This window comes from Abramis brama, assembly GCF_963993115.1.
Source record: "Abramis brama genome assembly, chromosome: 1".
NCBI classification, from domain to species: Eukaryota; Metazoa; Chordata; class Actinopteri; order Cypriniformes; family Leuciscidae; genus Abramis; species Abramis brama.
Genome location: NC_139963.1, coordinates 39,888,803 through 39,915,084, shown reverse-complemented (window position 1 = coordinate 39,915,084; position 26,282 = coordinate 39,888,803). Strand labels below are relative to the sequence as shown.

The following is a 26,282-nucleotide window of genomic DNA, read 5'->3' as shown; positions in this document are numbered from 1 at the left end:
GTTGGACGCTACCACTCCTATTCAAAGCACGGGGGTCAACGGTGTCAAATAAGTTGTGCGTTTCTATTTTGGTTTTAAATGATTTAGGTGCGTTCTTGTGAGTATATGAAAAGCACAGTATTATTATGAAATATATACTTTAAGAGTGAAGGAATATCAAACCGTACGTTGTTTTCAAGGATTATATTTATATGCACCCCTTGTACGGCTTCAGAATATTCAACCGATATCGGATGTACCACGTTTTGCGTCGCTCAGGGGTGCAAATTCGCTCCAAAGAACCGATGGACACTCTTCCGATGTAAATATTTAACTGCCAGTGACCGAATAGAAATCTGAAACCGAGCCGACCAATAAGATTGATCTATTTCAGTCAAGTTTATTTGTAGCATTCATTTATCGCAATGTTCAAATATTTAATAAAGAAAACAAAGAATCTTCAAACAAACAGATAAACGTATAAATAAACACAAAAAAATGCAGTCCTGTGAAATAAAAGCACCCTAAAATCAACATGAAACTAATGTTAAAGAAATTCAACAGCAGCAGCATTTCCTGCAGGTTGCAGATTTGTTTAAATCTATTGTAATATTCATGTTTATATTGAACTATTCAAAAGAAAAGATAATCACACAGATGCACTGATTTTCACTAATTCATATTTTTTTTATGGTCAAAACATATATGTAATAATAAAGAAATAAAAATTGAAAAGTTGTTATTTTAAAAGTTGTATTTATTTATTTCTTTTCTTTTATTATTATTTTTTTTTTTTTTAGAATAGTCTGAGTAGTAGCCTACTCTTGTCACCACACTGCCAACCACAACAATCTGACATCATTCATAGTTTGATCAGCCCACATAATCATGCAATCTTCGTTTATCCTACAGATGGCACAATAGGCCAGTACAATGACATAATGAGTTAGACTCGTTTCTTTGCCTGACCACAAGTTGGCACTGTTGTACAGCGGTTGTAGTTACTGCTTTGCATCTGGAGGATGCATGTCTTGTCAGAATAAAGGTGTTCTCACATATGCGGCGTGGAGTGGGAGTAGAGAATGAACATAAATCACACAGAATTTACTGAGAACAACTCTATATGTGTGCAGCTGTTTAACCATGACTGGCGTCACTTCCGGCTAACTCTTGGCCATATTCCCAGCTGTGTTGTCTCCCAGGGTGGGTTGGTGTTCCCACTCAGGAATTCTGGATGTTTGACAACAACCAGGCCAGACTATCTTTAAGCCCACTCAGTCAGGGTTCACAATCTTTTATTATTTTTTTTAGCTAAGAGTAGCCCCAGCGTATGGTCATGCCGTCCCAGAAACCCCTTTCCCATAATGCCATTCCCATTGATCTCGTCATACTACCCTTTTCCTACAAAACCCTTCGGCTAAACATCTGCACTCCCACAAAACCTTGGCACTGGCACTTATTGGACTGTCAGAAATCAAGGCCAGCAGTTGGGCAATGTTGTTAGCAAATAGATTCATGTCATAGCGAGTCTGCCCTTAACCATGTTCGTGCATGCTAACATTTAGTTTCCTTTCTTTATTGTCTCTTTAGATTTCTGTAATATGTGGGATAAGCTCTAGGACAGAAATTCAAAGCAAATTGCATAGTGGCATTAATCATTTCTGTCACGCACACAACAACCACCTCAGAAGTTACACTGAAAAATGAAACTTCTGTCATCATTTACTCACCCTCATGTTGTTCCAAACCTGTATACGTTTCTTTCTTCTGTTGAACAAAAAATATATATATTAAAGCATGTTGGTAACCAGGCAGTTGACATAGCCATTGATTTCCATAGTATTTTTTTTCCTACTATGAAAGTCAATGGATATCATCAACCGTCTGGTTACCAACATACTTTTTTTTTCAAACTATCCCTTTAAAGCATATGCTAAATGCATAAATGCAATCATGACGCAGTCAATCAATCTAGATATCAATCAATAAGCAATAATAATTTTCAAGAACACCCTTAAAAAAATATTAATTAGAGAATGACAATCAAGCAATGACTTTTTAATTTTTTTTATTTAAAAAAAAGGAATGAACTAATGTGTATGTACCTACATTAGTGTTTGGGATTGTACCGATTTAGCACAGGTAGCTTGCTACTAAACACAAGGCTATTGCACACAAGACATTCTACACGTATACACATTACATACATTCTGTACATAGATACATACATACATACATTAATATATTTATCATAAAAAAACTAGCATTGTTCCACAGGGTAGGCAATGTTTTACATTGAACGGAGTGATAGTGATGCTCACACAGGCTTAAACTCTTCATGCATTAAAAAAAGATAGAAAAACCAAAATACATTAGACCGGCATTGGAAGAGCTGCCAAAGTGCTTTCTCTGCTGAACTAAACCAATCAACAGAGGAAACTAAAACATGTCGGGATCAAACGGTTAATGGGTATGATTGTGTGAGTGAAAGTGTTGGGCTAATGATATTAACGTATGACAACAATAAGGTCAAATTCATAACAACAGGAGGAAGCATAAGAAAACACCGGACTTCCTGTGGTTGCAGGAAGTTTAAATTTTCTTCAGAAGACTTGTGATCCATAAAAAGAAAGGGTGACACCTAACATCCTCCATATTTCAGAATGAATATGCCTTCAAAAGAGATAAAGTCATACTCAATTTGTCCCATCAATGGCCTATCAATTTCAACTAACTTTAAATGTTGTTAATACTTCACAGTGTGTGAGCCTTCTTGTTGCTGCAAGCTCAATAATCAACAGGAGAACAATAAAGTTCATTAATACTGTCGATCAGCGAAAATGTTCGCCTGTAACACTTCATTATTCTATTCAGTTCCATTAGTCAAGAGGGCACAAAACGAAGCACACGCTGCCGCAGCGACGCAACAATATTGTCATGCCAACAGATCTAGAATTTTGTGAGAAACTCATTTCAGGATTTCAGTAATCATATACCGAGTGTGCTTTCCTCTTAGGAAAAATTAGGAATGTAAAAAAAAAACAGAAAGGGACAGTGAGTGTAGATGGACAAATAGGAGTAACATTGACAATTGTACATAGGTTTGCCATACATATTAGTTTTCACACAGGTTAGACTTTCATGCAATACAATGAAGCGGAATACTTTTCTTGTCGGTAATCAAAGGGTGTTATGTATATCAAGTAATTCGATAAATACATAGGAAAGGTTCTGCAAGCATGCGTGGTGGTTTGGCTCATGTGGAGTGCATTGTCGATCCTTACATTCCATCTCATATTCCTCTCAGTGCATTGTCGATCCTTACATGTCCTCTCATATCTCTGAACCATGACAGTGGCAGCCGAACTTGTGGATAGGATACATCTTGTATTTGACTTCTGGTAGGTTAGTCAGCATAGGAGAAATATACAATTCCAAACTGCCTAGAAGTCTACAAAGTGCAATATTTTACATTTTGTTTTTTTCGTGTTCTGTCAAAGAGCTAAAATACATATTCCCATTTGAATTTGGCTTTCTTTAATTTGCCTGAAAATGTCAAATATGTGATGGTCTTATTCTGTGATGGTCAGAAACCTTTGCGAGGACAGAAGTAACAAAGGGCACAAGGGAGTCCAGTACCACACCTGTGATATCTGCTCTGAATGCAAGAGTCCAAAGACGTTGATTGTGATTCTCATTTCATCCATGAGGTCTCTGAACGCTTCTGTCTTCTGTGCCCTGCCTCCAAGATGAAGTCTCCCCTTATCTTTAAGCACCTGGGAACTGTGGAGCCGAAATCAGACACAGGTAGTGCAGTCCTGCATGATGGGAGTCGACTGATGTTCGTGTTTGTTGGTGCAGTGCTCCATTGAGCTTGAGCTCTTGAGTGGCACCATGCAGCGGTGAGGAGGTCTGCCGCAGTAGAACAGCCCCCAGCAGCACAAAACCCTGAGGAACTCCTTTCTCATGTCCTTACTCCGCAACGTGTAGATCAACGGGTTCAACGCAGAATTCAGCGTGGCGACGCTGAAGAAGATGTCAGCTTTATTGAGGATAGGGCATTGCTGGATCGTACAGGAAGTGTCCAAGAGAAGGATGGTGAAGGCAGGCAGCCAACAAATGATGAAGACGCCCAGCACGATCGTGACGGTCTTCAGGAGAGCGTAAGCTGGAGAATTGGTGGCCTCTAGTTGGCTGGTGCGCACAATAAGGTAGATGCGAACGTAAAGGATCACAATGGACAGCAAGATGATGGTAAATATGGTGACGACAAACCGGATGTAGTATCGGGTGTTGAGAGGCAGGACAGCGGAGCAATCGTCCAGGTTGTTAATACAGTTCCAGCCGATAATGGGAAGACCTCCCAGAAGGATGGACATCACCCAGCACGCTCCGATCAGAAGGAACATGCGGCAAGTTTTGTTGGAGCCGTAAACCTTGACCTTGGTGATGGCAATGTAGCGCTCTATAGCGATAGCCAGCAGGCTGAAAACTGAGGCGGACAGGGCGATGAAAGCGGTCCCCTCTCGTATGAACCACTGGACAGGCACCAATTGAAATGTCATAGGGCCTGACAGAAAGATGTTGGCGATATAAGCAGAGCCAGCCAGTAAGTCAGAGAAGGCCAGGTTTCCGATGAAGAAGAACATGGCCGAGTGGAACTTCTTGTTGCGAAACACGGCAATAAGCACCAGGAGGTTTTCCAAGATGATGATACTGCAGATAATGACAAATAAAATTTTCAGGGTGTCCAGGCTTTGTTTACCATACATGCGGTCTCTAAAATCCGCATCGTTCATATGCTTGGCAGATTGATAGTGGACCTGTATGACGGTATTGTTGAAGTACTGGGAGTATTTGCTCATGGTGACAGCTTGGCAAAGCCTTGCAACCGGACGGCCAGTAGTCATTCAGAGGGCAGGTTGTCTGAGCTTGTCTGGGCCAGCAGGGCCACAGGAAACGAGACGCCCAGCCCCAAGTCACGTCTCAGCGGCCCAGGAAGCTCTTCGTTGTCACCTGGAAACAAATACAAAAAAGAACAATTACTGGCAGGCCAAATGTTAAAAAACGGACCAAATAATAAAAAAAATTCATTTCTGCACCTCATCTGTTTGAGTGGGCAACAAATTTAGGTGGGATTACTTGTGTGTCCAAACAATGGAAGATGAGGGAGAGTTGTTTTTTTTTTTTGCACTTTTGTTGCAGGTAAAAATCTTTCAAACCCATTTTAGCACCCATGTCAGCTCTAATGATATGCTTCACATAATGCTATGCAAAGTCTTGTCTGACTTAAACCTTAAGGTGAAATCTGGTCAGCCTGTGCACATTAGGTCCTGTTTCCCCCTGGTATTAAGATGTGTTTTCAGTGATCCGTTTCAGAAGTCGTCAGCCTAGCTGCATTACCATTTCCACCTGGTATTATAAAGGTTTCAAATCTCCTGTGATCACTTGTGTTCAGATTTCATCATCAAGATCATCACACTATACATCACTTTTATGGGATCAGTCTGTGCTGCACACACATACAACTCAATGCACAAACTCATGTTAAACATCTTACGCGAGTGAGCAGGAAAGGAAGTGAATGAAAAAGATTAGGAGGGGAGCTTTGATTTTTGTGTTTGGAACAACACAGTGAAGTTGGAATCGCCCGATTTGGTGTGCTCACACACACATCCCAGAATACATAAAACATTCAAGAACCCATTTACACATGTATTTAACACATCTTAATACCAGGTTGAAAGGTTACTCTGCTCCGGACTGTAGCTACAATTGCTCACTAACAAGCTTCATCCTCGTAATGTGCGCTATGCTTTATCTAAGGATCAAGCAGTGGTCCTGCACTGATCAGACACATGTTGGAAACCAAAAATAGCTTAAGTAGTGTTCTGGAATTTCCCTACTGAGTAAAGGCGCCATGCCAGAACTGTCCTTAAGCTGCAATCTGTACTTGCCCCATGAACTAAGATGAAAGTGCATGTGACAGACAGTCTTCTACACCTACACAAACATGCACTGTATGTAGGACTGGATGCTTAGTCTTAATACTCTCAGACTGCGTCTTGTAACCTCAAAAGATGCGTAAAACAATGTCACAGAAACCATCACTTTGTCATCTAAATGTCTGTCACATTTCACAAGAATCACCAAGATCTCCAACACAAATGACTAGAGTGTCATTCCACAAGGCCTCAAAGGCTATAAACTTTCCCCTAATCTAAAACCCCCTTTCAACTGCTGATGACTATGTACATAGGGGAAATGCTGAGATTGACATTCTAGAATGTTTAGTAATTGATGACGGACTGCTGAATGAATAAAAATGCACAGATTTGAGTAACAAGGCTCTATGTATGTCAGAGACAGAGAATGTGAGCAAACAAGTGTGATTACTTGTGTCTGCCCTGGCCTCAGACATACAGTCACATTATTACACATAATTACAGTATTTTAGGCTGGACAGTAACCCCAATCAGCTTTTGGCTAGCTGCTAAAATTGCGTAATTCTGAAATTGAAAAAGTTTGTCATACAGTTTGCTTGCCCAGTGCCTTTTATAATGTGGCAAGTAACGTGCAACTGTAATGCCATCAAGACTGGAACAACTTTATAGCCAAGAAGTTGTGGAAAATGTAATATCCAACATAATATCCATGTGTTTTCCCACTTTTCAGAATGGTTCTACACGCCTGCAGATATTTGTCCAAGCAGTGTTGATATTCAACTATAGATAGATATGAATAAAAATAAAATAAAAATCTTAACGATCTTACTGTGAACAATTCTTCTAAACATATGTTTCATGTTTTAATTTTTAATCAAACAATTTTTTAATATCCTAACTCCATCCTCTGGTGAAAACAGATTTCTCACTTAAACCTGGTCCCTTTCTTGCTATTAATTGCAAGCTCGCATTCAGATCTGCCTCCATCCAATCAACAAACTATGGCTAGAACCAAGTGCATGACCTACATTGTTTTTGTTTTTTGATAATCCATTTCACTCTGATGTATGTCACAATAGATTTAAAATAGTTTACAGATTTAAATATTACATTTACATTAAAAACATGAGAGAAATGAAGGTGTCAAATCACATGCAAACAGGCCTTTTGTTTCTATTCAGAAGGGCAAACAAGAGATCTCCAGGAGATAAAGTATTTAGCCACAAGGTGTCTTTGAGCTGTGGCCTAGTGGTTAGGCACACATGCTCATTACATTGAACCCTGGTATTGTATCATGTCCAGATCTCTAATTTCCTGTCTGCCACCTACTGTCACAAATGACAAAAGACCCCAATAAGTACATCCCATAGCCCTTAGAGTGAAGTCTGAATACAATGGGATGTGCTTTGGTGTATACTTGCATACTTTTGTGATTAAACATAGTAGACGAATCAAGATATTTGGCTAGAATATCTCGAGGCCAGTGGTTACAAAAGACTACACCACTCACAAGTGGGCTCAAACATAGCTGTTCTTCACTGCTCAAGACACATCATCAGCACAGCCAGAGCAAAGCTGCCAAAGCCTCGACACTGAAAGACGCAAATCCCCCGTCAGGCCAGAGTCACTGTAGAGACTATGCAACCATGTGGAATGGCATCTGGAGACAAAGGCAGGAATCTAAGACATCTGTGTGACGCACACACCTCACTTCGACATCTCTGTTCGCTGCACACAGTTCAAACCCCCTCACATACAGACCCACAGATGCGGAATTATGTAAACATACCAGGAAACGTGTCTCAGTCACCTACAAACACACAATAAGGTACAGCTGCGCAGACAGTGCCACAAACCTGCTGCCAAATGCCAATAATATCCAGCAAGGCCATTTCCTTGAGCAGCAGCGAAGAACAATGGTCTCCTTGTCCAGGTTATGTTTCACTTGATACTCTCCAAAGGCACACTGTGCTCCAAAATTACACCATGCATCAACTACCAAATGCAAGCTCTACAATTCAAACTATTTTCAGTAAACAATCAACTTATAGCTCATAGCATCCGACCAGAACTTCAATTACCCATCAAAATGTGTAAGCTGCCTTCTCAGAAACTGAAGGACGCATTTTCAAAACAGCTCTACGTCTACCCACTGAAATTTCACTCTCAGAACAAGTTTAAGTAGGTAGTTTCGCTACTGACAACTTGTGTTTGTAATTTCACTGTGTCGTCTGCAAGCTCCCGCTCACATGCACTCTGGTCCTCGGTGTTACCTTGGAGACCTTGCCGACTTTCATCATGGGATTTGTCAGCTTGTGAAACCTGATAGGCTGGTTTGTCGGCAGTGCCGTCTCCGGCCTGCCCCACTTTACAAGCATCCCCGCCCAGTCCTGCAACTGCAGACTGGAAGGGACGCCAGATCGTCCTGTCTGAAATAAATCCTTTGTCTCTTCCTCTACAGAAAACCATATTCATCATACTGAAAGATAAACAAGACGTTCATATATAGGGCACACAGACAAAACTGTGAATGCATCGCCAGCAGCAGGACTCCTCAGTCCAGCTGGCTAAGAAGAGCAGTCTTCCTGTACACAACTATGCTGTTATAGGCCACAGGAAGTGTTTGTGGTGTCAGAAGACTAACATCCTGTTCAAACCTGATAGCTGACTGGTGGAGAGATAGACAGTTAATGTGGGAAAGGTTCAGTGGAAGTGAGAGACACAAAAGCAGAGCAGAGGAAGTTTATTCGGATTCTTACAGGTGTAATACGTGCGGCAGGAAATGAGCTGAGGCACGGCAACAAGCCGCTCGTTATGTGTCAAATGTGCGACAGACAGACATAACTTCGAGAAACCTTTGCTGTAGATATCAGAACTGAGTCATCATAAAGGTCACTGTTACAGTTCAGAACAAGGCAACCATATGATTACCATCTCTCGTTCCACAGTCAGTGAAACCTGAACTGATGACCCCAGACTCGGGCAGGACTCCGCCCACATCCCCAAGTCTACAAAGGCTCCAGGTGTTGTTTGTACTTTCCAGCAATACCTGATAAGCCCCAATTAGTTAGTGGCGTCTATGCAACCGTGTTTCCTACAACGCACCTGTTACCTAGCATCAGTTGGACACCAGTTGCCTCTTTCTCTAGAGAGATCTTACATCTTTGCAGCTTGCACAAACCGTCAGCAACCACACACAGTTGGAAAAAACAAAACATCTAACTGGCAGATGTTTCACTTCAGCTTGTTATGGCTGGTTCTCATGTTTGCCATCACGTATGTTAAAAAACCCAGAATGTGCCGAGAAATGACCGCGAGACATACGCTTCCTTTAAGTTTCGTTGAGGGAGAGAGGTTTAAGAATAGAAAACACAAAGTGCTGTGAGAAACTATGCATAGCACACGTTACTTGTGTCCCTGCAACGCCTGTCAGCACAGCGCGTTCTCACCCGAGCATGTGGATATTATTGTTTTTCTCAACATGAACATATGAAACAATATAAACACTTTATTAGCATTTTTTCCCCATTCGTGCTGCTTGAGCTTAAATGCTTTTGTTCTTTATATTTCTTGTTTACACATACTGTTTAAACTAAAATAATACCTGAAAGATATAACGTAAGCTTGTTGTGTACAGTATACTGCCTAATCGTAAGCTTGTTCAGAAATGGTGACAAAAACTTGCTGAATAAAAAAAATATATATTTCTTGTTAAACGTCATTTAAATAAACTAAAATGCGAATATTACATTTTTTGAGTCCAAATATTTGAATACAATATTTTTTGAAAAATGCCCATCCCTACTCTATGCCACCTATGTTAGTCCAGCTTGAGTGTCAGCCTTGCCGTCTACAGTAAATAGATGAGCAAAGTTCTCTTTCTGTGCTAATGTTGTTGCTGCGCTCTATAAAGAGCTTCAGGCACCGATGAGCTACTGATACTACATCCTGTCCCAATCGTGATAAGTGTCACCATCCACATGACCGCATTTTTTCACCTCCACCACAAATGCACTTAGAGCTTATTCTTGGGGAATTTTATAACACATCAGGTTGATGCAAAGGCATTCAAATGCAAATCCTACAAACGTGCTAAAGGGCAGGAGGAAACCTTTACCAGAACATCACACTTACGCACACTGTACACGCAAAAATGTTCTTTCAGATTTTAATGCATTGTAGAGGGACTGCAATACAAGTAATATCAAAATGCAATCAGTTCATAGCACATGATCATTAAACTGATAATACCTTACCCTGGAGAGATGTACGTCATACATAATTGTATTGATTTGCTAGCTGGTTCCATAAAATCAGATGTAAAAGGGTGAAGCAGAGCACTTACAGACGGGTGGGGAGGGAATGGGGGAGGAAAATTCCATCTGTTTCGCTAAGCCAAAAGAGTTATGATTCAAAGCCAGTCAATGCAGCGAAGGTGATAGAACACAGAGAGTCCCAAGACCACAAAGCTCTATTCAACACTCTCTCATTCCACCATGCTAATGGCCCAGGTCGGACATGTACTTCCGCGACTGGAAAAATATATTTTAAAAGTATATATGCCAGTTTATGAAACAAATAGTCCTGGTTGAGTATTCTGATTGGTTAACACAGAATTTCAAGCATGCTACAGGCAGGTGTTACCGGTGTTACGTGGTGTTCGGCCATACACCAATTACATTACATGCCCACCGTGGCACCAACCCCACTGTCGTTTTGCTTTTCTATAGAAATAAAAAAACATTCAGTTGGACAATGGATGCTACAGTTATAAACTGAGAGCGTCTGCTCTGCTCCATAGAGTCGCTGCAGATCATGAGCATCATTGACAAATATCTTATAAAATGTGCGGTCAGTACCCTTATGCACTCCCTATGCACAGAGTAGGCGTGATTGCGAATTCGAAAGCGAAAGTGAAAAGTGAGCGCACATTCAAAAGCGATTTCAATACCCTGTTGATAGATAGCGGCTCCCTGATGCCCGCAAATTATAGGCCTATACAGAGAGCATGCGAGAGCACGAATTCGAGCATGCGTTCAAAATATCAGTAATACCAGTTTTGTATGAATAACATACCGGTTTATATAGTTTATACAAGTTTATATACCGGTGTAAAAATATCCTTACATCCCTAGTGCGCTATAATCCATAATATAGGCTACTCATGCCTGTTCACCATATCACTGCACTTCTCCCATATAATCATTATTTTGTGATTTTTGAAAATTTCTGTGATATTTTTAGAACTAGTGATGCACAATATAATCGGTACCAATTGTTTTTTTGCTGAAATTCACGTTTTTTTAATTACCGATATTGGTTACGTTTGAATGCATATTAATCGATACTGGATATTTAATTGTGTATACAATAAAACAAATGCAGTGTTTAAGAAATTTCATCTGAAAGGAATGTTACAGGTTAAATTCAAGTCAATCTCTATTGGCAGTGTCTTTGGCATGCTGATGATTACTACCGAAAATAATTCTTAGTTTGTTAAAAAAAAACACAAAAAAAACAGGTATACTAATGTTCAAAAGTTTGGGGTTGGTACGATTTTTTTTAAACGTAAAAATACAGTAAAAATAACTGTGAGAAAATAATTTAAAATAGCTGTTTTCTATTGTAATTTTTTTTTTTTTTTTTTTTTTTATTCCTGTCATCAAAGCTGAATTTTCAGCATCATCACTCCAGTCTTCAGTGTCACACCTTTACTTTTACAGTACTGTTAAAAGCATGCATTTAGAGAAAAACAGGCAAATTTATATAAAAAAAAAGACATCAAGAGGGTAAAATAATTATGATTAGTAATCAACTGGTTTCTGACCAGCCTTTAAAAAACACACTGAACAATGTCATTTTTAAATTAATATATTTTTTCCCCCCTCCTGAAATTTAGGGAGAACCCTGACCACCTAGTAGAATAATAATAGAAAAAGTCACATGATCCTTCAAAAATTATTCTAATATGCTGATTTGCTGCACAAGAAACATTTCTTATTATCATCAATGTTGAAATTATGTTGGTTGAGCTGCTTCATATTTTTGTGGAAAGGAACCGTGATACACTTTTTTCAGGATTCTTGATGAATAGAAAGTTTAAAAGAGTAGCATTTATTTGAAATGGACATCTTTTGTGACATTCTAAACTTTAAACATTCTAAATCTTTAATGTCTTTAAAATCTTACTGACCCCTAAACGTTTGAACTGTAGTGCACAGAAATGTACGTACATGTCAACTTACAATTGCACAGGTGTCAATGCATGTTGGAGTGTTGCACAACTGTGGCAAAAGTGAAAAAAGCATATGTAATGCGGTAACCTGACTTGCATTTGCAAGAACATTCCTTTATAAGCCACACAAATGTGTTTGTACTGCATTGTTTGTTGGTAGAATGAAGGCTGTGGGTGAAATACACTTATATCAGAGAAAACCACAAAGTTTTAATGTCTTCAGATAGCATGCTGTCCTACAATAATACCGCCGCATCTAGCCAAGCTGCATCTGACGCTTCATGTAGCCTTTTTCTCACGAATCAAGAAGCATGTGGGCAAGCTGAAGCAAGCCTTAACACCAATGCACGCCGAACATCCTAGCGCACCGATGCTGCTGCTCTGTAACAAAGCCTGGGGCCGCCTCTAACTGTTCCACAGAGCGTCTCTCCATCATAACCATGCATCGATCGGCCGCGCGGAAAACGGCAACATTCCTAGAAAGCATCAGAGTTCTGGAAACCGAGGCAGTACTCCTGCAATGCTGACAGACAGACTGTGATGTAACAGACTGGCCTCAAAAGCCAAAGCGTAGATGTTAGTTATGACATAAAACATGCATTATGTCATAACTAACATCTACGCTTATTATCCCACATATTATTAGGGGTTAAATAGATCGTAGTTGATATGTGATCCAGGCTCCACGGTTCGGCACGCATGTGATTCGCGGATTATTTGCAAAGTTGAATCATCATAGAGTGAAAGTTTATCACTTGCAGGTGTTTATCTTGCCAGTTTACGCCTTCAAGCAGTTTTAAACCATTCCAGCGCAAGAAGAGGGAAAAGGGAACTGAATTTGGTCCTCGCACGCCGTTATCTGTGCAGACAGGCGCACACACAGAGAGACGAGCTTCAGATATATAGCGCACAAACACAGAATTGATTCCTCTTTTGCATTTCCTTGCGCTTGAAAGGATACATGTACACAAAAATTGATGTCAAAATCGGCAAGTGTTCTCTCAAACACAGTCGGTTGAAGTGAACGTAAACAGCTGAGTAATACATAGGATGTGTATCATTATATTGGATCCATGCATTATCTCTTAAAGTGACAGCAGCCTATAAATTAATGTTGCTGTTTATGTCATTAATGGCAATCAAACAACAAGATTAATCTATATTTAATTTATACAGTGAACACTATAGTTTTATTTTACATTTAGGGCTAATTATTACATTTCTGTACCTGAATACACTACGGTTAGACCTTACCTTATTTGTAACTTTGTTATACTTTATCTATGCTTGTAATTAGTGTATTTGTTATTTTTTTATTGACTGTTCACTTGCCTTTAATAATGTTTGAACTTTATTAGTTAGGCTAGTAGTTTTTGCTGTGGTATCGAAGTTCTTAAAGTGTGCGTTTTAGTAAACGGAAAGCAAAGTTACATTTGGTCCCCCCCAACTATTTATTATTTTTTTCTTGCTGATCTGAAAAATTATCTGATCCATGACTCAAAAACTGATATATGATCCGAACCGCAAGTTTTGCGATCAGTTGAACCACTTCCACATATGATAATCCCCTTAAGCAATAAGCTATATTTTCATCCAAAGTAAAAATTGTTTTCATAAAGTAAAGTAATCATGTTTTTTTATGTTGTTTGCAAAATAATAATAATAATAATAATAATAATATCAATTGGATTTTATATTGTGACTACCAAAGTATTCAAATTCTATTTAGAAAATATTTACTATGTATTAGTTGAGAGATTTTTTAGAACTACCAAGTATCTGGATTTTACCTTAACTTTTACAGTACTGTTAAAAGCATGCATTTAGAGAAAAAATTAATAAAATTGGTATACCATTTTTTCACAATATCTTTCCAAAGCCTTTTTTTTTTTTTACAGAGATATGATACATTGTAAGCAAGAATCTATAGTTCTAGGAGGGTGAAAATGAAAACAGGCAAATTTCTGTTAAAAAAAGACATAAAGAGGGTAAAATAATTATGATTAATCAACTGGTTTCTGACCAGCCTTTAGAAAACAGACTGAACAATGTCATTTTTTTAAATGAATATATGTTTTACCCTCCCCCCTCCCCTCCCCTCCCCTCCCCTCCCCTCCCCTCCCCTCCTCTCCCCTCCTGAAATTTAGGGAGAACCCTGACCACCTAGTAGAATAATAATAAAATAAAAAGTAAAAGATTTGTGCATGAGTGTTGGGAAAGTTTTAGGGAGTCCATCCTCTATCTGGAGAGATTTTCCTCTTCTGACTCATCTGAATACACTAAAGCACAAAATATCTGTCCTCAGCAGCAGACAACAGCCTCCCTTGAAATGATCTCCACTCTTATCTCCAGGACGTGGATGAGCACCAGGCATTTAGATAATACAGAAGCTAGAGGGCAGATCTCAAACATCTCAGAAACAAAGCAGAATAACACAACAAATGATTATCTGTTTCTCATCTGTACAAGCAAACATATAGACACAACACTTCAGTATATATAGATACATGTACACAAAGCTATTAGGCTATGTCTCAAGACTTCACCCCTGTTCATCAATAGTTATGTTGAGAAGCAGAAGCTATAGTGTCATGCTAAGGAAAAAACAACACTGAGATTAAACCACAGATAGGATGCTAACTTCTGCTGCAATACACACTTAAAAGTCATGAGGAAAGTGCCAAAAAAAATCTTTGAACAGCTCCCAAGTGCAGTGCTTTGTAATGGAGCAGATACGGGTGATTTGATATGGTCTGCCATATCTCACGTACAAAACCTCGAGAGGAACTTCACAGGCATTTTATGAAGCATAGCAAAAAAAAACAGAACATACTTAAGTTGCTTAAGCATGCAAAATACCAAATAAACCCAAGCACACTAGAAAAGGGATTGTGTAATAATACACGCCAGACTTAAAGTCACATCTTGCATCAGCATCACTGGTCAACGTGGCAGACAAGGGCCACTTTCTAACAGAAGATAATTTGAGTACATTTTCGGTTTTCAGAAAAAAATGTGAGTATAGTATGTGTGCACAATGCAGAGGTGATGTGGGTAGTTACTATGCAGTAGCTGAGGTACGTTTCTAGTTTGTTTGCTAGAGTGTTTTTTAAGGTAACTGGCCCCAAGTCAAAAACATCCAAGTCTCTATGTCATAATAATTCGTACTAGATGGTGAAATCGTAAGAAATTGTATGCCCTGATTCTAAACCTGACCATAAAGTCCATTACCAAATCCCTAAACATGCTATTTAAGGGTATCTATTTTTTAAGTGTAAAAAAAAAAATGCTTTGTGTATGTGTACCACCAACCGCATTGCCTTTTCATTAGATGGTGTGAAAATTGTGGGAACCTTTTAACTCGCTCACACAAGCGCTTGTGCATCTATGGTTGTTACCGTCTCTAGTAGTTTGCTGTTGTTGTTGTTGTTCTGTCTCATCCGTTTCTAACGGAGGCAGTGCTGCCACCTTGATGACAAACTAATTAGTGCAAAACAATTTAAATTGCATGTGCGAGATGAGCGTACTGAGTTTGTACAATTAAAAAAAAAAAAAACGGCTGTGTGCAAACAACGCATATACTATGCTGATGATGAAATTTGTCACGTGCATATGCACACCTTAGCGTGCACGTAAAAACCAAAGTATGCTTCGGGCTTAAGTCTATTTTCTTTCGTCCATTTTATAATCCACTAGGCAAAACAAAATCATCTGATCGCTTAGCTATGTAACTCCCCACCTCTCCTCAATAAGCTGCATAATTCACGGTATCATTCATTTTCATAGTTAAACTTAAGTTTAATATCATCGCTAATCTTCCTAAGTAAAAGCAACAGAAACAGTGATACTTGGATGAGTAGTATGCACAATTAATTACTCCCTCATTTCAATGAAGAACAACCTGATAACAATCTACTTATCTTTACTTCTCTCAATTAATTCCACTAATTAAGCCTTGGTTTTGACTATGCAAAGCCCAGGCACACTTTCACGGCTAGGAGGCAGTGGCGGGGTGTCACACGGACACACGGTGTTCTGCTAAAGTAATTCAGTGGCAATTGGAAAGTTGTGTATACGTTTGCCCTCGGCTGCACGGGGGAGGGGAGAAAACAGGCGAGAAAGAGAGAACTGCTTTTCCACTCAACTTACATTTAGCTGTATTATTTCCTCTCAGAACATTGGTCAATATTGTGTGGCTTAAGTCTACTCTTCACTTGTCAGTGTCTCATGGTTTACATTTGTCATGTCTATTTGCCGATGCATTTCTTAGCATGTGGGCGAAAGAAAGGCGGCAGGAAACGAAGAGCTGTGTAAAAAGAAACAGTGGAGTGGAGAAACCCTTCTGCCTCACATTCTGGACATTGGGGGTAGTGCTGGACTATGTTTTTTTTTTGTGAAATATTATTACAATTTAATATAACAGTTTTCTATTTTAATATATTTTAAAATTGTCATTTATTCCGGTGATGCAAAGCTGAATTTTCAGCATCATTACTCCAGTCTTCAGTGTCACATGATGCAGAAATCATTCTAATATGAAGATTTGCAGCTCAAGAAACATTTCTTATACTTGTTTAATATTTAAAATCTTTTGTAACATTATAGCTAAATGTCTTTACAGTAACTTTTGATCAATTTAATTCATTCGCACAAAAAATCGTATTGACCCCAAACTGTGTGTATGTACAATACAGTATATATATATATATATATATATATATATATACACACAATACAGTTTTTGGTGGTGTGGTGAGGATGTTGAAGTGTGTTGAGGTAGCCTAGTAGTACTCTGAGCTACTTACAAGGTTCACTCTTATCAATTCTTGTCAGCCACAGGCTCTTCACTTCTGATTCAGATTCTTGACGGACCCCCCCCAACCCCCTACGGTTAAATGTCTACAACATAGATCAAAGGAACGGCCCACAAGAGGGTGATTAAAAACATCAGGAAGGATTAATTCAGAACCACAGCCACGGTCACGCCGTCTCTACTGCTCATTAGATCAAGAGCTAATGCAATCTTACTTCATTATTTAATCTACCAAAGAACCTATACTGCTGGTTTAGGCATGTCTAGACCTTCGACGTCAAGGATGAGAAGTCCACACATCAGCAGAATCATCAAATGTCAACCATAAATTAAATAACGACAGAACTGTCAAACTAAGAGCACTGATCATTTTAACTCTGCAGCACATCCCCGTTATAAACGTGACAATCTGTGAGTTAAATCTAAACCGCAGAAGATCAAGTTTCACACGCACGGCTTTTCTCACACTTTTCTGCTGTTGTCCCCACATAGGAAGTATCTTTTAATGAAAGGTCCTAGAACAGAAATTGCACTTGCTTTGTTCTAGAGCCCTGCTCCTGTTCCCCCATAATGCAAACCCCACCCATGCTCATATTCTTCTGCTTTATCATGGGATGTGTGTGTCCCGTGTGTGTGCTCATGTTCGCGACAGACGAAAGACTGCCAGATCTTCATGACAACACTGTACCATTGTGCAAATGTGACCCGCATGTGTTTCTCATATGCGTCAGTTGTGTCATGGGACAGTCAAGGGTTTGGGGGTTGTTGCTGTGAATTAAAGAGGGGGAGACTCCACAAAGGAAACAGGCACCCACAACGACGAACAAAGCAGTCTTGATTGCCTTTTGTGATACGAAGCTGTATTATGGTCTGGTACCTTTCATCCAACAATGACAGATGGGATAAGAAACAGAATGGGGGAGACCTGAAAGTGGACATGTTAAAAAAGTGCCCATGCTATAACAGATGCACTAAGGAATACTCCATATTTGTGTTTGTGGGTGTGTTAAGATTCACATATTCTTTGTATTAAATGACGATAAACACAAGAATTGGCTATGTCTCAAAAATGCATAATGATCTTCCATTTTTCCCAGACCCTCCTGACATATTACATGTCCATTTGGGACAATAAAGACTAGATTTCCTCACAGACACGCGCAGAGTGTCTGGCATGGTAAAAATGAAAGTTTTACTTCCCCTCCTGTCTCTCATAACGCCCTACTATAGTCAAAGACTCAAAGGCATCCTCCGCTCTTTATCAGAAGCATCATTCAAACCAAAAGAGCACATCCGTCTTTGATTTTGAACCAAGATTTTGAACGCAACTTCAAAAAACAATGATTTTCTATTAAATTATATAATATATATTAATTTAAATTATGAGATATACTACTACATAAAATAATGATAAAATTTACACATTTATATTATATTATATATTATATTATCTAAAATAAAGTTGCACGATTATCATAGGTTAAAAAACAGAAGAAATCCGGCAGAAGTCCCATCTACTCCACCATCTACCCACCATTTTTGTGGAACAAAATGTCAAAGCTCCTCTTTTCCATGCACTGTCCAGCCCCCCAAAAAACATAAACCTTCATGCTAAAAAAACACCAAACATGCAAACAGCATGTTGTCTTTATAATATCATGCTTACTATTTTACAGAGTATGATGGCCTTTATACATAAATATATAGCCTACAGCTGTCTTTAAATTTTAAGCAGCAGGGATTATCATATTTGCTGGTCTTTTTTTTTTACATACCTTTAGTTATGTCTTTTCTTGCTTAGGGCGCCTATAGTGAGTCTGGACTGCCACTAGTGCCCTCAAAAACAACTGATGCATAATGCCCTTTGTCATTTCATTTCCCATAGGGTGTGGTTTAGATATCGATCCAAAGCAGATCAAATTCAACAGGCTTATTAGTGCTGGATATGTTACAGGGGGAAGTCAGAAATCATATCACGTGGGCCTTTAACTGTATTACTGGCACAGCAAGCCGTAAATCTAATATACAACATTGTCTGACGTATGTTTTTTCTGTAATATTGAGTTTCAGGGGCCAGGCTTTGGCATGTCTGCTCATTTGTGTTTTGATTTGTATCCCCACACATAAGTCTATCAGTGACCCGTGCGTTCGCCACGGGTCACTTCAGAAGACATTTCGTGAAGAGACTTCTCATCGTCGAGGGAGACCAGACCAGACCAGCCGATTACACAATATCAACGATTTATGTGGCTGTTTAAGAGAAGTGAGAACATTTTTCCCCAGCAGAAAATGTCTGAAATCATCTATCTCTTAGTCTAAACGTTTAACCGCCAAGTTATGCAAGAATGTCAACAGTTTCATTTCGTTTCAGTAAAAAGACAAGATGAAGTTGTGCAAGATCTGTTTCATCAAATGATTGCAAAAAAACAAATAAGTAACAGCAGTATCATCCCACTAGAGAGCAAAGAGCCAGGCTATTGTCATGCTAAAAGCCCCCATGTGGGCAGGATCCATGTCTTTCTGCCACTCATGGACATTCATGACTTTGCGTTAGCATGAGGATGGGCCTGATCCTATCACAGATGCCACAACTGAAAGAACAGGTTTGATGGACAAAGCCCCCCCTCCACAGTTTAATCTGCCGAGCTCTAGCGAGCAATCCGGCTCTTCATTCCAACAGGGCTTCCTCGGTGGGCTTCTTCCAGGTGCACAAACAAAAGCAGTCAGGGTAACAATACGCTGTCTATCACGAGGGGGAGGGTGCGCGGGTCTGGCATTATCTCTTTCAGTACCTGCTGGAAACTTAATGCAGTTGGACGTACCGATGCCCGGTAGACGCTTGAAAACCACACTGTGACCACATCACTACATATCCACCACTTTATGGAGTACTTCAAGCCACAAATCGTTCAGAAATGTTTTACGGCTCACTAACACAAAAACGATCTCCAAACCTCTTCGTGGCCAGTAAAACGGTTAACATTATCGTAGCACAAGAGAGTGCCAGATTTACAGAGGAAACTACGCCGTTGCAAGGTTTCTTTACTTTTGAAAGCTGCGACATCATTCAGCACACAAAGTGGTTTTACATTCAGCAACACCGTACCAAAATATTCAATTTACACAATACCAAAATGTACTAAAAAGCTTAAAATTTACCCTCATGTCTTTCCAAACCTGTTTTTTTTTCTTTCTTTTTTTCTTCAAAATATCTTCTTTTGTCCTTCTCAGAAGAAAGTAAGTTATACAGGTTTGAAACGCCATGAGGGTGTATAAATCATGACATTTTTTGGGTACTATTTCTTTAAAATCAAACATACATAAAAATGTATTAATATTAACATGCATTTATGCAAAATTAACATTACATAAATGTCTCATGAATTTTAATTATTTCATGCTCTCAGAAGCCAGTTATTCACTGCACAGAACACATTGTGGTTGACACAAACATGTTTGTCCTCATTGCAAGTTAACCAGTATTCATTCTAGCAAAGGTCATATTACTATTTTTTTAATGCAGTAAACTTTGATTGGATACACAGCCTTTGACATCATTGATTTTTTTATCCTCTCATCTTCTAAAAATTGCTATTTATTTTACTATTCCAACTACCCACAATTATACAACTAGTTGCTTTTTTTTTTTAAAACACTTTCAGTAACTAATTTGTGACCTGATTTTATGTTAAGACCCACAAGTTAAGTACAACGGAAACATACTAGACATTAGGCTATATTGCCCAAAATTCACCTTTGTGTTGCTTTTCTGAAGCTAAGATCTGTGTACACCTGCATCAGTGTTAAGCCAGATTTGCCGTTCTACTGTATATGGCAGATTTATATCAGTTATAGGCGATGTTTTGCAAAATAAACTCATAAATAGTAATTTTGCACAGATGCTAGACATGAATAGAAAGCGAGACCTTTAGAAGTTCTTCCATGGCTCCAAAACTGTCCTAAAATGGACAAAGTGAAACGCTGCTCAGTAAATATTTAGAGAGCTTCCCCTGAGCCTTGTCTGCATGTGTCTGTGTGAGACAGACAGATTGGGCTAAGTAACTGTGATGTATACAACATCAATTTATGGGATTGTGTTTGTGATTGTCTTTGTGAACACTAAATATGCATGCTACTGTTTGTACATAGAGTAAGAAAGTCTTTGTGTGTAAGAAAGTGATTGGGTGTGTGCATTGAAGAAGGTTAGCAGCCCAAGCAAAGGCAAGTCATTACAGCGACACTCCCAATTCTTGGCACAAATACTGCAAGCTCAATATTGCCGGCTGTGAGTTGTAACTTGCTCAGCAGCACCCTCCAAAACAGAAGGCGTTTATTTTGTTCCAGCTGCCACACCCAGAAAAAGTGTTTTTTGGCTGAGGCAAGATGGCATGCTGCCTTATAATATAGTGCCTAATAATATATAGTGGAAGCCCTAAAGCACTGGAAACCCCAGTCTCTATCAATATCACCAAAGATATTGATTAGCATTATTGGAAAAAATGCTGAACTGGTTGACCAGACAATGCATTGATCCCTGAGCGCCAACAGTTCCTGAACAACAAAACATATTGGTTCATCAAAGATGACCGTCTTCCATAATACCTTCCTGTACAAAATGTCTTTTGTTCTTAAAGGAGTACACCCAAAATTGATTGTGACGATTTCCTTAACCGCATTTTGTTTCAAACAGAGAACATTGAAGCTTAATTTGTAGGTAATTATCCTAGCCACTCTTTTCAAAATATTGAAAGTGAATGAAAACGGTCAAAATGACAAAAAGCGTAGTTACATAGTTATTGACTGAAAATCTTGATATGAACCATGCACCGTTTTGTGAACTAATCATTTATTTGAAGTGTTTTCAATGATTCGGTTCACAAATCCCAAATGTTTCATTCATGAATTTACGAATTCTCAAGTTCAGAATCGCAGAAATCGTTTAGACTACTTTTATAGTGCTACTTTTTCCCCTGTCCTCATTTACTTCCATTATATGGCAGGGCTCCAGACTGCAATAAGAGCTGCCATTTCTGTTTCCAATGAAAAACATCAAACAGCAAATGAAATGAAAACGGAACGAAACAGCGCTTCTCGTGAGGTCAGAACAGGTTACTACATAGCACTGGGTGATCCAGTGAGAAAGCGTTTGAATTCGCCGCAGTATTAATAACTGCTCTTAAATGTTAGTCCAGACTAACATGGGAAAAGAGAGATGGACATGAGCAGTTAAGTGATTTCATTTTTGGGTGGACCTGTTTTAAATGCTCTGCCTGGCTTGAGGGATTCAGTCTTCCTCAGAGAAGGTTCTCTCAGGACGTTCTGCAAGCGCTCTGCGCCTGTTGCCAAAATGCTAAACGCAAAAGTCCTTGAGGAATCGCTCCGCCCACACAGTGACATGGCCCCACCCGTAACCCCTCATGTGACCAAGCCCAAAAATCCCACACTTCCAGTTCCCACCACCGCCTGCAACATTTATTTATCTTTCCGTTTGCTTAGATTTCTGTTTATTTATTCACTTTTTGTATTTAACTTCGCCTCTCATGCATAATCCCTCCTCATTGACGTCTGCATGCACATATGCGACCTGTGGGCATGCAGAGCCAAGTCATGGGGAACGAACCTCATTCTGAAACATGTGTTTATGGGACAGAGTTGAAATGAAGGTCAGGGGAATTCAGGAGAAAGCGCCAGTAAAGTAACAATCAGACAGTCAACCTGTGCTGAAGCTCACCAAACTCATATCTGAAGGCTTTGAAAGTGAATACTTGGAGAAAATTCTGAGTGGCATGGTGAGTCATAGTTATGCCTACGCTAAATCCAGGCACGCAAAACTCTGTGGAAAGCTCGGGAGACTTCCTTGGAATTGGAATGTCTGTGTCTTAACATATTTAGGCTAATTTGATACCAGCTTACGCTGCCAGCTAACAAACTTCAAGTTTGTCTCCAGTAAATGATGATAGAATTGTCATGCGGTTTAAATGCATTCCGCAGAGTTCCAGGGAAAAAAAAGAACAGAAAATACAATAAAAGTCTGGAGTGTCCATGTGGACCAGGTGATAGAGTCACAGTGGGTAATGTATTAAATTAAGACCACAGCTGAAGTCTCTCTCACGTAGACATGGGCTGAGAGAGTGAACGTGAGTGAAGAACGCTGGTGGTGGTCAGCTGAGACAGCGTGGCTGGTTTTGTTCTGGTTTAATGAAGCATGGCATCACATGATGCCAACGCGGACTACATGCTGCCCATATCAGCTCCGTCCACAGATCGGATCGCAGCGTGATGAAAAGCTGCCACCTCAACACAAGACCCTAGACAAGAATCTCCACAACCATCAAACAGATCCAACACCTGATACTTCTGCTCATCATAATTTTCCCACTTTAGTAATGCTGTTTCCATCTAAGCAGTTTAAAAAGCATGCAGAAATCCCCATGCGCATCTGCAAGCACTCTAGTCTGCATGCAGTCCCAGAACAGACAAGATAATGCAATCATTCCATTTAAAGCTTTTAGAAGAATAACGTAACCTAGCACACATTTCACACCCACACTAGAGAATGATAGATGGACAACTCTCAATGTGATAATCAGCGTTTCCTCTCACATATCAGCTTATCTTGTAAAGGGAGGCATTGTGTACCACCAAAGCGGATTACAAAAACATCTCGACCCCATCCCCTTTTCTTGTCCTGGAGAGAATGTACAGTTGTGATTCTGAGTCATTATCTCAGAGAGGTGTTGTTGTTAGTGAATGATTATTCTGGACTTAAGGGACGGGTGCATTTCCATACTATGACCTAAATTCAGAAACCAGCGCAATGGCTTTTCAATGTAGCCTTGGATTCCAGGGGAAACAAAAATCTGTACAATAGAGCTGACCTAAATCTGTACAATTGTCTAGTTTCATAATAAAAAAAAAACCTTAAAGGGATAGCCTTACCCAAAATTGAAAATTTGGTTAAGTTGGTCAAAATCTGAATGCTTTTTGGTTCTTCCATGGAACAACAAAAAACCCTACATCTAAGAGGATAGGCACTGATTTTTACTATCAAGCTTCATAAAAACGCAACTGATTCTTGTATGTCTTGCAACTATTTTTGTACGTGTGTAAGCATGAATGATGTTGAAATCAAACAAAGACTTTCAACAAACTTTGAAAATGAAAACTGTTATCAAGAACCAGGTTTCTTCGGGTAACGTAAGGCAGAAGAACGGCCTCAGCTACCATTGACTTTCATTACATGAAGGAAAAAAAAAAGCAATAAGTGCCACAAGCTTTTGTGTTTCACAGAAGAAAGGAAATCATACAAGTTTACAACGACATGAGGATGAGTAAATTATGACGAAATCTGCATTTTGTGGTGAGCTATCCCTTTAAATTCCTGTCAGACAACAATATATCTTGTGTTTTGAGTAAAAATCCCCTAAAACATTTCTTTTTTTTGCGTTTCAAGACAGAAAGAGTAAATGATGACAGAATTGTCATTTTAGGGTGGACTATCCCTTTAAGAAACTCAGTCCAGCAGCATAATGCCATAATAGAGTCTTTTGTCTTATTAATACGACCTTTAAGAACAATGCCATCCTTTCGGTGACGGATGGACGAATCCCCACGGCGGGTTTTGCAACGGCTACAAATATCTCAAAGCTCCTTGCGTGCAATGAGCCCAGCAAGAGCCCGTCCCTGTTGACAAATGAAGAGCTGCTGGAATACACATGAAGTCCAGCAGGTCTGGATGATGCAGGTCAATGTTTAACCGCATGCGTGTTACACATTACATGTGTGATTAAACATTGACGGTTTACTTTCTCGTAAATTATGCAAAACACTGCATGTCACACTTCATTTCAACTGACACTAGTGGAATATGCATGTGTCGAAGGCTTTGATAAGACTATCTCATAGATTTCATTATCTGATCGGTGCATGCGAGATGGTGATGGTGATAGAAACGTGTTGGTGTTGACGAATTAAAAACATCACAATTTACTGTTAAAGAGTGAATTCTGAGAAGGGCTCACACCTGTCTTAAACATTTGCATAGGGGTGGTGGTCATTCACTACATTAAAATACAGGTCTATCGCACTGGTACGAAAATGAATGAAGACATAAAGCTATTGAAACACCAAGGAACATTTGACTAGCCTATGTATACAGTGCGATATCGTTGGTTACAGTGCAGTGAAACTCACCCCATGTGCGATGTCCGACAGAGAGTAGAAGCGCGTGCCGATGTTTTTAATCTTCATTTACAAAGTTTACATGAAATTCCGTAATTCCTAATCGCTTGATCGAGTCTTCAAGGGTCCGTTTTGGAGAGCCCCAACAATGCAAATGATTTAATAAAAGTCAAAACTTTTGCGGAGTCATTTCTTCAGATAATCTAATCATTAGTGCAGCCATGGTTAAGATAAACGTCAAAAAAGCAAGAAAAATACTCTTGAGTTTGCGTTGACGTCTCTAGGACGCGTCCGTTACTGCTGTATTTTCCGTTTAATAAAAAAATTGTTAATTCCACGAGCTGGTCGCCAGAACAACAGCCTCGCGATCTGTGCGCGGAGACGTAATACACACACAGACAGAGAGAGAGACGCGCGCGCGCACGTCCGCACTCGCACGCGCTCAGCAACTTAGCGTGGAAGAGCTTAGGACGCCTGGCCTGGGTAATGATTTTTACACCCCTAATTTGCCTGTTAACGAAAATAAATGTATTACAAAAACATATATAATTGCAGACGGTCGTCAAAAATATGTTTTCTCCACTCGATGAAAATGTTCAAGATAAAAAAAGTCACATTTATGGTGGTATTTTAGTTTCTCTCTCCCCCGGGTAGAAATGAGGTCCAGATGTTTTTTTGAGTTTTTTGGCTTTTTTTTTTTTTGGTTCCACCTCCTCACTTCCTCTCTACTCTGAGTTGACTTTGTTTTGCCTCTTTTTCACACAGATTGGCATGTGTATCTAATTGGCAGAGAGCTATTGATTTAACTACTATATTTCAATATGGCTTAATTGGACATTTTATAGCTACAACAAAGGCAACAATACATATGAATGCTTCAATTATATGGTGAGATCTGGTGGTGAAGAATCAAGTAACTTTGGATTGATATTGATTGGATTGCTATCTGTTAGGGAATGTCCTTTGTCATTTTTCACCTCCATAATTGTAGACTGTGGGATTTCCAAACTTCTGAATGCTGATGTTTATGTCTGTGGCCTGAACAACCAGATGCAATTGCAGTTGCCACCTCATGAGAATGTTTTGAGGCAGGAAATTACACTTGGTTCTTTACACATTACACATCCTC

General features: G+C 39.4%; 1 protein-coding gene across 1 annotated transcript; it reads right to left on the bottom strand.

The window, feature by feature from the left end:
• Positions 1-2,030: 2,030 nt before the first annotated feature.
• Positions 2,031-25,807, bottom strand: s1pr2 (sphingosine-1-phosphate receptor 2). The gene is made up of 2 exons (XM_084114058.1): positions 25,166-25,807; positions 2,031-4,995 (listed from the first exon to the last, which is right to left on the bottom strand). The coding sequence occupies exon 2, from the start codon at positions 4,887-4,889 to the stop codon at positions 3,777-3,779; it is 1,113 nt and encodes a 370-aa protein (XP_083970184.1). The 5' UTR covers positions 4,890-4,995; positions 25,166-25,807; the 3' UTR covers positions 2,031-3,776.
• Between the last annotated feature and the right edge of the window lie 475 nt (positions 25,808-26,282).